At 37.4% G+C, this 12,752-nt stretch overlaps 1 protein-coding gene across 4 annotated transcripts in view; it reads left to right on the top strand.

Annotated features, from left to right (window-relative positions):
- The first annotated feature begins 549 nt into the window (after positions 1 to 549).
- Positions 550 to 12,752, top strand: part of LOC126248490 (dynamin) — a 117,730-nt gene continuing 105,527 nt past the window's right edge. For 2 of the 4 annotated variants that reach the window (XM_049949521.1, XM_049949519.1), the window contains exons 1-5: positions 550 to 689; positions 837 to 1,145; positions 1,365 to 1,438; positions 2,454 to 2,603; positions 12,375 to 12,578. In XM_049949521.1, coding sequence (XP_049805478.1) covers positions 982 to 1,145; positions 1,365 to 1,438; positions 2,454 to 2,603; positions 12,375 to 12,578 — 592 coding nt within the window. In that variant the 5' untranslated portion in view covers positions 550 to 689; positions 837 to 981. Of the gene's footprint in view, positions 1,146 to 1,364; positions 1,439 to 2,453; positions 2,604 to 12,374; positions 12,579 to 12,752 lie in introns of all 4 variants that reach the window. The other 2 variants (XM_049949517.1, XM_049949518.1) reach the window with 2 other exon arrangements.

The raw sequence follows: 12,752 nt of genomic DNA, 5'->3' as shown, positions 1-12,752 counted from the left end.
GATATCGATGTTATAGCTTTAGTCATTTATTTGGAACGACGATGTTTATTTCAGTTTTGTTTCGACAGAGATGTTTAACATAGAACTGATTCTCATCCAATTCCTGAGTGGATTTTTATCTTCTAAATTTCATAAATGACTTCCCAGTTCACATGCTGAAACCAATGATTGTACAACAGTTTTCATAAGGCTGATGTATTTGCAAGCTTCATCATACTTTTCGATTTATGTTTCCAGGCAGCAATTTTATCGTAGCAATAATTTCAAAATGGGAGTTATTAGATGTTTCATTTTTCTCTGATTCAAATAGGAATCGCGTCAGAAAATTTGGATAAAACACTTTATATTTATTTCTTCTATCGAGTGCTAATTTGAGTTAAATCACATTTTCAAAAATAACCAGTTTTCGAATTGGCAATGTTTCCTTCACTATATTTGTTTCCATGAAGCTCCGATAGTTTTTACTTATTCGAGTCTACAAGTATTTGAGAAAGTAGGTCATGCAATATGTCTTTGTCTACGCGCTTTTGATATCGATTAAGACATTATCTTCCGTGTCCTCAGATCGATATCGTAATACAGGTTATCTACAGAACTTGAGACAAATGTTAACAATAAAGCGCCGTGAATAAGTTTGACAGTACAGGAAGTGTGTGGGTTCGAAGTTTGACGTTTCAGTGTTTTCTTTGGTAGTGTCTTTGTTTACGTTATTGTTGTCAGTGTCGTGTCTATTAGGAATACAGTCTTGTTTACCGAGGAATGAAAGGCTAGCCTAATAGATGAATTTGTAATCAATTGACTTGATATACAGTAATATTATGTTTTCTGCTATGCAGATGCCGACCATGAAGTTCCATTCAAAATTTCGATCAGCAGTGATGCGCAGGGACTGATGGGTAATCAGCCATATTGTTTTATATCGCGGAGTACAAAATTGAAGTCAGTAGTGCGCAGGGTGCGGAGTTGAAAGTGTAGTTCACAATGGCAGGAAATGCGGGAATGGAGCAGCTAATACCAATAGTGAACAAACTCCAAGATGCGTTCACTCAGCTTGGCGTACATATGCAACTGGATTTGCCCCAGATAGCAGTGGTAGGAGGACAGAGTGCGGGCAAAAGTTCGGTTTTGGAAAATTTCGTCGGAAGGTGAGCAGTAGAGTTTAGACTCTGTCTTAAAGTGAGTATTGCTTCGTAGGTTTTCAAAATTGTAACAATTATAGTGTGTCATATCTTTACATCGAACGTGACAGCAGGTTATGCTATACTTGCAGTTAACTTACGCATTAGTTGGTTTGTTCTTCCTGAATCGGATATAAACATACCTGGCACGCAGACGATGTTTTTCATTTATGCACGTTTTTTCAGGGACTTTCTACCTCGAGGTTCAGGAATTGTCACACGAAGACCCCTTATTTTGCAGCTTATAAATAGTTCAACTGGTAAGTAAGCGTGTCGTTTGTAATATGGAATACGTAAACTAAGGGCTAAAAGTGGGCGGATGGAGCAGTAGATAACAATTATTGTCGACTACATATTATTGTTCGTTAGTGCAGTTACTCTGTTTAGGTTATGTCTTACGTCAAAAATTGATCGAATAAGAGCTTTTCATGTAGCAGTGGTATGCTGAGCATCGAAAATTTTTCTTATTTGGCGAGACAGTCCTACTTGCTGCTGTAAATCTGAACAGTTCGTGCTAGGATTGAAACACGGCAGGGACATGCGTTCAGTTTAGAAATATAGGAATCTTATGTCAGAAGTTGCGTTGTTGGAGAATGATGAAATAGGTGTGGTACACACATTTTCGATTGATCAGACATTTAGTAGTAAAATGTCTTGTTCAAGACACTTTGTCTACCAAAACGCCGTTAAGTGCGAGCTCAGGTGTAAAACACTATTAGTTTATGAATGCAACTGATTTGAGAGATATTTGTCCCCTAAAAAGTGCAGTTTGGCTCGTCCGTTCCGTTTTAAGTGAATGCCATTTGTGTGCGCAGTCCCATGGATATGCAATTATGTACAAAGGCATATCCGTTATGAAATGAAAAATTGCTACTGTTTCATTAGAAGCAAGTGATCACATGTTTATAGAAGTTTTATGTTTTCACTAGTGCATAAAGGATAAGGTTTTTGTTACTTGCAGACATAAGCACTCTGAGATTCTAGGAACTTTTAATAGTTGTTTAGTGAGCCAATTTGTGTAACTTTTTTTCCACACTCTGTTTTTAGTACACTTGTGATAGAATTTACTATTTAACTAACACAAATTTCAATTCGGCATGGTCTCCTGCAATGCAAGTTATAAATACATTAGCATCTTAAATCTGTATTAAAGTTTTCTGTGTCTAAAACAAAGTTGCCACTACAGTAACCTTTTTATAGGAAACCATGTATTAAAAACCAGAGTGCTTTTGGTCATATCATGTTTCTGAGCATCCTTTTTTATCTATTTTGTAGAGTATGCAGAATTTCTTCACTGTAAAGGGAAGAAATTTGTTGATTTTGATGAGGTTCGCCGTGAAATAGAAGCGGAAACAGACAGGGTTACTGGATCTAACAAAGGAATTTCCAATATACCCATAAATCTTCGTGTTTATTCTCCAAATGGTGAGTGTCAACAGTTGAAAGACGCACAGAAATGACTACTTTCTAAAATAATTAGATAGCATTTCATTTAAAAATAATAATGTATGTTTTCAATTATTTACTCACCTTGAAATCTTTCTAACCTGTGAGCGTGGTTTTGTAGTTAACTATATCAGCCTCTGTGTAATGTACAAAAACACCTTACACTTTCACCTCAGTGTCTCCTCATATACAGCAATTTCTAAATGAATGTGAGAAACAAGACACTGTAGACAGTCAAGGAATTAAAAGTGAACATACAAAATCAGTAATTTTCCATATGACTTCTTATACATTCATTTTCGATATAAACAGCAAATGAGTGCTTTGTTACAGAATTATATTTGTTTGTTTGTTGTTATTATTGTTATTGTTAGTTGGGAAACAGATATTATCACTTACATTGTAAGCAATTTCAATGTCCTCTTCAGAGCAATCGGCAAGACCTTAAGGGCAAATCTTCGATTGTGATACATGAACCAGTTGCAAAGCTGATGAGAACTACTTTCAGCCAGCAGAAATAAGTTGTTTGTGGAATGTCAAAACATGTAGTGACCAACTAAATATAATGGAAGAAACTACCTAGAACAACACATTGACCCAATTGGAAAACAATTTAGGTAGACAGACGATGAGAGAGAGAGAGAGAAATTTGAGTGCAGCAGGTTGGAGGCCTAATCCATAATGGAACACAGTTGTCATTGCGTCGAAATGAAAAATGGCAGCTTGTCTGCAGTAAAAACCTAGAGGGTACTGTAACTCAATTGTTGGCTCAGTGCTGCTGAATATTTTGCAGAGCAATAGGTTGCATTCACTGTGTGGTGTGATGGGAATGCAGAGTGTGTATAAACATTTGTTTTTCAACATGTGTATCATAATAATGAGTTGAAGCTGATCCCTTATGTCCTAAACAAAATATAGTCTTTGGTTGTGCGATGTATTTGGATGGGGAAGGAGGAAGTGACAGCTACTGCAAAAATGCAACTCAGTCACTACGTTTTGACCAAGCTAGGTGACGCAGTTGTTAGCGCACTGGACTCGCATTCGGAGGACGGCGGTTCAGTCTTGCATCCGGCCATCTTGATTTAGGTTTTCTGTGATTTCCCTAAATCTCACCAGGAAAATGCCGGGATTGGTCCTTTGAAGGGGCACAGCAGACTTCCTTCCCCATCCTTCCCTAATCTGATGAGACCGATGACCTAGCTATTTCATCTCTTCCCCCAAAACAACCCAACTCACTACGTTGGGATATTAGAACAGAAATCAAAAGTGAAGCCAACATAATAACAAACATGTGATGCGACTAACAAGATTTGTAGTTGTAGTGTAAGGAGCAGAACAATAAGGACAAATGTAATAGGAAAAAGTAATTTGAAATTTAATTTTATCTATGTTTCGCAGCTTACCTTCGAATGCGACTGTATTCAATACTCTGGAGGTATGAGTTAAAAAACTCCTTCAGTCACGTCTTTTCATGTTTTATTAGGTATGCACCGTGTACTTATAAAACACGAAAAGTTGTGTCTGAAGACATTTTTTAATTCATTGGAAATTTTCCGTACCGGTCTTCATACATGTTTTATTTAAATTTATTTCTCATAAAGAATTTGCGTGATGGACCGCATTTTCTGGAATAGGTGATGCATGTGAAACAGTGCCTTGAAATTTTTTGGCCACTCTGGAAGTTATTTGCACATATCATATCACATGTGACTTGACAACTGTTGCATATGTATATCTGTATCAAATAGGATACAGATTGTTCACGTGTCACATAGATAACGCTGTATAACTGTTAGTAAGGGCAGGGGGGGGGAGGGGGTTGTAGAAGCATTTACTTATTGTGTCTGATAAATATTTAATGGTTTGTTGCTCAGTTAAACAGGGGTGTGTAACAGACAGATGTGCCAAACTGTCCAAAGTTGTTCAGAGAAAACAGTTCATTGTTCGAAAAGTTGTAATTGTCTTCAGAGGTATGGGATATGTGAACAGAATATTCGTGAAGCAAAGATATAGAGGTGTCTTTAAGGTTTGAACATATTATTTTGCACATTTTATTGATTGTAAATAAAAAAGCAGTAAATTTTTCTATTAGTTTCATTTAACAGAAATCCCCTTCCCCTTTCTGACATGCACAAGATATCCTTAGTTCATTAATTGCAAGGGGGAGGGGGGGATTGCGGGACACCCACGAATCACCGCTGAGTCTCTACCCTTCCAACTCGGTCCATTTATGTGGGTGGCTTAATTTTTTTTGGTACAGCTTTCACATAAATAAAATTGCAGTCATTTTGTATTATCTGAAGAAGATACCAGGTGGTTATAATTAAATTGCAGCCACTCATAGAGGGCCATTGTGGACTGTAATTATCATATGACAGCAAAACTTGGTGGTGCAAATCAGTTGCTGTGAATGCAAGAAAGAGGTATAGAAATGTTTTCCTACGTAATGGATTAAGAACAGGATGTGGGCAGAAAAGGTCAAACAGTAAGAAACGCATAATGTTGATGTTATTAACCACTGCTTACACAGTTTATTCAGTGTGAGCTTTGGAGACGTTGATGAGATGCTGTACAGTGCACGTGGTGGCCACAATTTGAACTATTTTTTTTCCAGTGTACATCAGTTCTGCACTATTGCCTTAGAATATCTACAAAGTTTCACTGCCATACGATAATTACAGCCCACACTGGACCTCTGTAAGTAACTGCACTTTAATTATAACCACTCAGTACCTTTTCAGATCACAAACGTGGACACTAATATTGCTTAATGACAAGTTCTGGCTTTGAATGCAGTCCCATCTGATCATTTTCTCCACTCCATATATATCTGTTTTTCATTGATACATGCTATCTCATTGCAGTTTGTAATAAGAAAAGAATGCCCTCTCCCACCACAAATATTCTCAAGAGCTGCTGACAGTGTCCAACCAAACCTTTTTTTCCTGTAACTTGTTGAGATTTTCTGCCTCACTGACAGCTTTGAGTATCGAGGGTATTTTGATTGCTTAAGGACACCTCACTTCTTCACTGAATGAGCACACAACAGTTGTATGCAGCATACACTAAATGACTGGAAATGTCAACAATGTTTTCATTAGTGACACATATCCATGGGTGAAGTCTGCAAATTTCTCCTACAATGTTGCGAATTGTGTGCAACTTCTTTGTCTAATCGCTGACATTGAGCTCTGTGCCTACAACCCAGCCAAAATAGCAGATAATGTGACTTCATTGTTGATGAGAAAATGAATAATGATGCATGGCTTGTCCATGATTACAGTGGTTGAGGAAATAGCTGTTTTCACTGGATGAAAATGGTCTGGCCTTCAGTATATTCTCATCGGATTCTCTCTCGTGCCCACACCACTGAATCTTCCAGTGACAGAGGGAGGTGGCGTAGTGGTATCACACAGGTCTCACCTTTGGGAAGGCTGTGGTTTGAACCATTTAGATTTTTCACGATTTCTCTAAATGGTTTAAGGTAATTGCTGGTGTTATTTCTTTGAAAAGTACATGGCCTATTTTCTTCCACAGCCTGAGCTTGTGCTTCAGCTCTGATGACTTTATTGTTAATGGCACATTAAACCCTACCCTTCCTTCATTTCTGTGGATATTCCTGTATAGATGTGATGAAACTCTTTTTAATGTTAAAGGTACTTGTAGGAGCAACAACAGTGGTTTTTTTGGTCATGTGCTGCAGTTTTGAATTTTTTACCTTGCACTAGGGTATTTGAGTAATCGATGCACATGTCTTATATCTGAGAAGTCGGTGAAAATATTTTGAGCTGAACATAATTTCAGAAATCAACCTTCATATAACCCAGAAAAGGTACTTCTTGCAGCTTACAGTGCCTCAGTACAGTGATAAAGTATGGGATATTTAATTTTGGTTGTAGGTCTTCAGGTTGGTTTGATGGGGGTGCGATTCCCTCTTTTGCCAATCTCTTCATCTCAGAAACAGCTGGGCGATTTCATCTCAGATCATACAGGTCAAGAGTGAGTGTTTCTTATCATTATTTCAAAGTTCTCTGAATGTTTTACAACTCTCTATATGAGTATTTGTGAAAATGTTGTAATGTAAGGGAAAATAATAAAAATTGTAACGAAAAAGCTACGAGTGATAGAGATCTGAAATTATTTTCAATAAAACCATTGTTCGTGATACTGTTAGACATGATTAACACACACTTCTGAGCTTGTTTCTTCTTTAATTTGGAAAAATAAACTATGAAAATTTGTAACTTTCAGTAAACTTCAAAATTTTATTTAGAAAATGCAAATATCACAGGATGTTCACTGTCTTGAGAAATGATAGTGGAAAAGCTGCTACCTGTCGGCTATGACATTAATGCCTGAAATTCTTAACTATCAAAATATTTTTGCATAAAGATGAGAAAAATCGGAATTTTTTGATATAATTATTTTCTATATATAAAAACCTCCATCCTGAATATTCTAAAAAAAATGTGTGGGGTGTTAGTTGGTCATTATGAAATGTACAATCAGTGGGCAATATTTTGCTGTGCAAAATTTGAGAAATTTTTGTTGGACCTAGCTGCTGTCAAGGCCAAAAATCCTGGACACTTAAGTTTTTAAATTGATTGCGGATTTTGAGTAAATTTAATGCAAAACTGGTATATCTTAATCAAAATAATTGTTTTACAGCCTTAGAAGTGAGTGGGAAAACTGTTGTTCATTCAGTTCTAGCATTAAGAAAAATAGATATATAGAATAGCTTTTTATATCTTCTTCTGCTTCTGATATTATTTACAAATTTTTATTGTCTTCTTTCATGATTTTACTTTCTTGTGACAGTCCATGAATTAAATTTGCCAGCACTGTAACAACCAACACCACTCAGTTGAAAAGAGTTGTATAGCCAAGCTTAATTTGTACATGGACAAGGCTGATCCAACAAGAGCAGTACTTTGGAACTGGAAACTGCCCACTGATTTGTTGATGATGGCCATTTGAAAGAATCTGCCAGACCATGAGGCGTCATAAAGGAGATGGTTACATCATACAGCTCATGAGAGAGATTAATTATTTGTCCCACCCACCACTGATTGTCATGTAATGAAGTTCCACACAACAAAGTATTCTAAAACTATACTGACAAGGGAACCTCCCCATCGCACCCCCCTCAGATTTAGTTATAAGTTGGCACAGTGGATAGGCCTTGAAAAACTGCACACAGATCAATCGAGAAAACAGGAAGAAGTTGTATGGAACTATGAAAAAAATAAGCAAAATATACAAACTGAGTAGTCCATGCGAAGATAAGCAACATCAAGGATGATCAGGGACCGGGAGTGCTGTGGTTAGCGTGAGCAGCTGCGGAACGAGAGGTCCTTGGTTCAAGTTTTCCTTCTAGCGTAAAATTTTATTTTTTATTTTCAGACAATTATCAAAGTTCAGGCACTCACACATAATCAAATTCGCTCTCCAAAATTTCAGGACATGTTCAGATTTGCTTGGACATATGCAGGATTTGACGGTCTACACACGGAAAAATTTGAAAACGTTAAAAACATGTTTTGACAGAGCACAGGGAAAATTGTGCGACTGTGAAACTGTTGGATTCATTTGTTGCAGTTTATGTGACAACCTCGTGTTTTCATCACTTTTTTGGGAATAATTCTCACATCCACAAGAAAACCTAAATCGGGCAATGTAGAAGAATCTTTTTACCCATTCGCCAAGTGTACTAGTTAGGTGGGTCGACAACATATTCCTGTCATGTGACGCACATGCCCTCACCAGTGTCATATAGAATATATCAGACGTGTTTTCCTGTGGAGGAATTGGTTGACCTATGACCTTGCGATCAAATGTTTTCGGTTCCCATTGGAGAGGCACGTCCTTTCGTCTACTAATCGCACGGTTTTGTGGTGTGGTCGCAAAACACAGACACTAAACTTATTACAGTGAACAGAGACGTCAATGAACGAATGGACAGATCATAACTTTCCGAAAATAAAGAAAAATTTTTCACATGAGGGGAGACTTGAACCAAGGACCTCTCGTTTCGCAGCTGCACACGCTAACCACGAGACCCCGGCGCTGCTGAGTTCAGATCATCCTTGATGTTGCCACCTATCTTCGCATGGACTACTCATTTTGTATATTTTGCTTATTTTTTCATAGTTCCACACAACTTCTTCCTGTTTCTTGATTGATCTGTGTTCAGTTTTTCAAGGCCTATCCACTGTGCCAACTTATAACTAAATCTGAGGGGGGTGCGATGGGGAGGTTCCCTTGTGAGGTCTCTATATATATCACTCAAGTAACAGGCTGCATTTCATGTAGAACTCTTCTTGCAATGTATATGCCACTCAAGGATACAGCCCAGCAGTGACTTGACTGAATTCCTACCACTGGCTCCAATAGCAGACCTCTCTCTCTCTCTCTCTCTCTCTCTCTCTCTCTCTCTCTCTCTCTCAAAACAGAATTAGAATTCCCCTAATGTACATTCATTTAGAAGTAAGGGTTATGTTTTGTTGTAACCTTGATATAGTCTGTGCAAATCCTATATCAAGAGCTTCATGCTGGAGATTAAATTTTGTTGCAAGATGATTACAGAGACCTCCTACCCCATCACACGTACTTTTTCCATGACCTGTTGCTGAATTTTTTTCCCCTCCTGTGTAGTGTTTTCTAAGCTCATAAAGCTGAAAGCAGTTTTTAAAATGAGGTGCTGCACCATCAGACACATACACATGTTTAGTAAATGTGTGGCCTTTAGATGCTGTGTCATCAATTATCTTGCTGACAGCATAGCATGAATATGTAATATCATGAATGAGATCATCACTGACAATAGCAAAACAGTGTGATGTTCTGAGGAGGCAAGCAAAACGTGAATATTGACACTTGTGATGTGTGCCAGTGGTAACTTAGAACTTCGTTCTGAAAAGCAACAGACCAGTTCTCAGCAAAGTCAGAATGAATAACTAATGTGTCAGTATTCTGCAAAGTGTCTGATTTTACTTTTGTCATTGCTTGTCTGAATTCTGCAGATGTGACGATGAGCTACTCCTTTGTGACCCAATGCCTAACCTCTATAACAAACTTCCTCAGCTCCACTGTCTTCTTCACCAACTCTCCTCCCTGACACAATGCGTAGGTTACATCATTGTCATTATCCTGAAGGTGTAATGGTTCAGTGATCACCCCTTCAGCAGCAGGACAGACTGCTCACTCCTGCGACCAACATTTATCTTGCGGCTGTTGGCATATACCCAAAAGCATCAGGTCCATCTCTACTTCTTCCCTGTGACATTACTTGAAGCAAATAAGTTTCAAATTAGTGCAGTAAATACATGTGCATACTTCCTTCGCTGGCTGGCGTTTTACCCGTTTTGGTTGTGAGAGACCAATTTGTAAATTTCAGTTCTCCTTTTTCATAGGGTGATATGCTTTTCCTACTGATCTTCTCATATATCTTTTTGTCTTCTTAACATTTCCACCATTTTCCTTAAAAGAGATAACATCAACCTGATTAGGACTTTTCCTACTGCAATCTTTGTCATCACTTAGGTAATATTCCAGAGCAACATTAAGCGTATCATCTTGCAGTGGATGACCACAGTAGGAATCTCGGTATGCCTAACACCTTTTTCATTTGTTATATTGTGAGCTTTTGAAATTAAGTAGTGAGAGGAAGTGGATATGTATCTGTGAAGCCGCTGCTTGGAGTAGCTATCTACTATAAGTGTCAGTAATTGTACCTTCTCAGTATAGGTATCTGTTTAGATAGCAGTGTTTATGTTTTGAAGCCACACAGCAAATTGGGTGCACATGTTACTATCTTCAGCTTCTGCATCAAGTGCATCTACATTATACACTTCACAAAGTTTTTAAGATGTTGCTTGTGTTTAAAGTCCTTACAGTTTTCTTTGTACATATTGGTTTCCTCTTGTGCTTCTTATCGTGCCTGGGCATTTAAGGAGGGATATATTAGGGGCTACAGCAGAAATGCTAACATTAAATGCATCAACAACTTTATACCTGGGGAATATAAAGATTTGCAGTGGCTTCTTCAGTTTCACACTCCAGTGATGGTGATTGTTCAGGTGGGTCATTGCTAAATTTCTTGTTATAGCGAGTATAGCAATTCTTGCACAATGGATGTGATGGTAACACAGTCACTTGAGGACTAAGATATTTCTGCAATAGTTCTATCAAATTTCCAACAATTCTGAAGTCATTCTCACTTTTCTTTAACACCACCTTCTTGTGCCTTTTTCAGAGGCAACACACTTCACCATTTCATGCTGTGTCTGCTTATTGACATTGCATCTACCAAAAAGTTCAAACCAAACACAAAACTTGATTCTGAATGATTCATGTGCAGGTTCTCACTTCTTCATTACAAATATAAGAGAGCTGGCAACAGTGTTGCTGACATGCATATTTTACCCTAGAAATTCAGTGGTGTGGAATATCCAGAACATTAGAAATTTTTCAACCTTTTACACACAAAAATATTGCCCACTTTGGTTGCAGTAACTACTAACACATTAATCAGACAGTATATTGTGCAATTTTCTTAAGTTTTTTGATGAACATACGAAGGGGGGAGCTTTAAAGTAAAAGAAAACATCTGCCAGGTATCCAGTACTTCTGGTTTATTAGTTCTATTTTTGTAATTCTCTATGGTTTGAGGAGTTATTTTCAAAATATACAGTTTTCCAAGGACTGTGGCATTTACAAAAACCAAGGTAAAATGAAACCGTTTTATTTGTTAACACACTTTATAGTGGTCAACATGTATTTTTTCCAGAGAAATTCATGATCATGAGGTGACTTGCCCTATATGATTGAGATGAAATCTCCCAGTGTCAGTTTGTAATAGAAAGGTTTGTGGACTAAACATTAAAAGGTTGCTGGTCTGTTATGCAGTCATTTTTTGCAATAGGTATATTTCCTTTAATTACATGTTAGCATACTTTAGTGTATTTTTACATTTGAAATCAGATAGGTGTTGTTATATCATTCTGAAAATTATTTAGTAATCAAATTTCATGTAGCTTTTCTTGCTAATCACCACCAAGTAATGTAAAACTGAAATTAACCTTTTACTAGTAAGGTCACTACATTTTTTGAAGAAGTATGTCTAATCTCCAGTCGTGATTAATGCTAAGCTTTTCTCCCACATTTTGTGTCTCAAATGTTCCACTGAACAGAGCCTATTCATATTATTTTGTACCTTACATTAGTATTCATTTAGAGATGTGAACCCCCTTCATCACTTTCAACCATTCTGTTGCTGTTGCTGATTGTAGTAAAGTTTCCTTGTGCAATGGTGGATACTGAATTCCAAGTACTGTGTTTCCTTACTTCTCTTCTTTCATCCAATGCATCCAACTCCCCCCCCCCCCCCCCCTCCCATTGTAAGGGCTCAAGTTTCTTCATCTCTGTTTTCATACTTGGGTATGAAATCCACTCCCAGTGGATAAGTGTGTGTGTGTGTGTGTGTGTGTGTGTGTGTGTGTGTGTGTGTGTGTGTAGTAATAGTTATGCTAATAATGGAAGTTGTAATAGGAAAATAGGCAGAATTTGATGCAAGACATATATTGGTTGAAACTCAAGTTTTTATACCATTATTAAAAATTAAGATTTGATCAAAACTTGGTTTTGCTGCTTTGTCATTTGTTGCTTTGTATCATGAAATGATATTAATTTTATTTTCACCCAGTATTATAAACGAAGGACATTTAAAATGAATTGAAATTGTGCTGACAGTGCTGAATATCACCCTAATCGACCTCCCGGGACTAACAAAGGTACCTGTGGGAGATCAGCCAGCAGATATTGAGAATCAAATCAAAGACATGTTGCTGCAGTTCATCACAAAGGAGACTTGTTTGATCTTAGCAGTGACACCAGCAAACACTGATCTCGCAACTTCAGATGCTCTGCAAATATCCAAGAGTGTTGACCCAGATGGTAAAAGTAGAAAGAAAGAAACCTATTGAACCAATAGTGGAATGAGGAATGGTATATCAGTATATATGCTCTGTTATTGATAGATGTTTGAGGCATAAGGAGAGCCCATTTGATTTAATTTTTACAACTGTAAAGGGAGTTAGCCTTTTGAGAGGAACATGCTATTCTCTACTT

The sequence above is a fragment of the Schistocerca nitens genome, chromosome 3 (assembly GCF_023898315.1).
Source record: "Schistocerca nitens isolate TAMUIC-IGC-003100 chromosome 3, iqSchNite1.1, whole genome shotgun sequence".
Taxonomy (NCBI): Eukaryota; Metazoa; Arthropoda; class Insecta; order Orthoptera; family Acrididae; genus Schistocerca; species Schistocerca nitens.
This window is presented reverse-complemented; position numbering and strand designations above follow the sequence as displayed.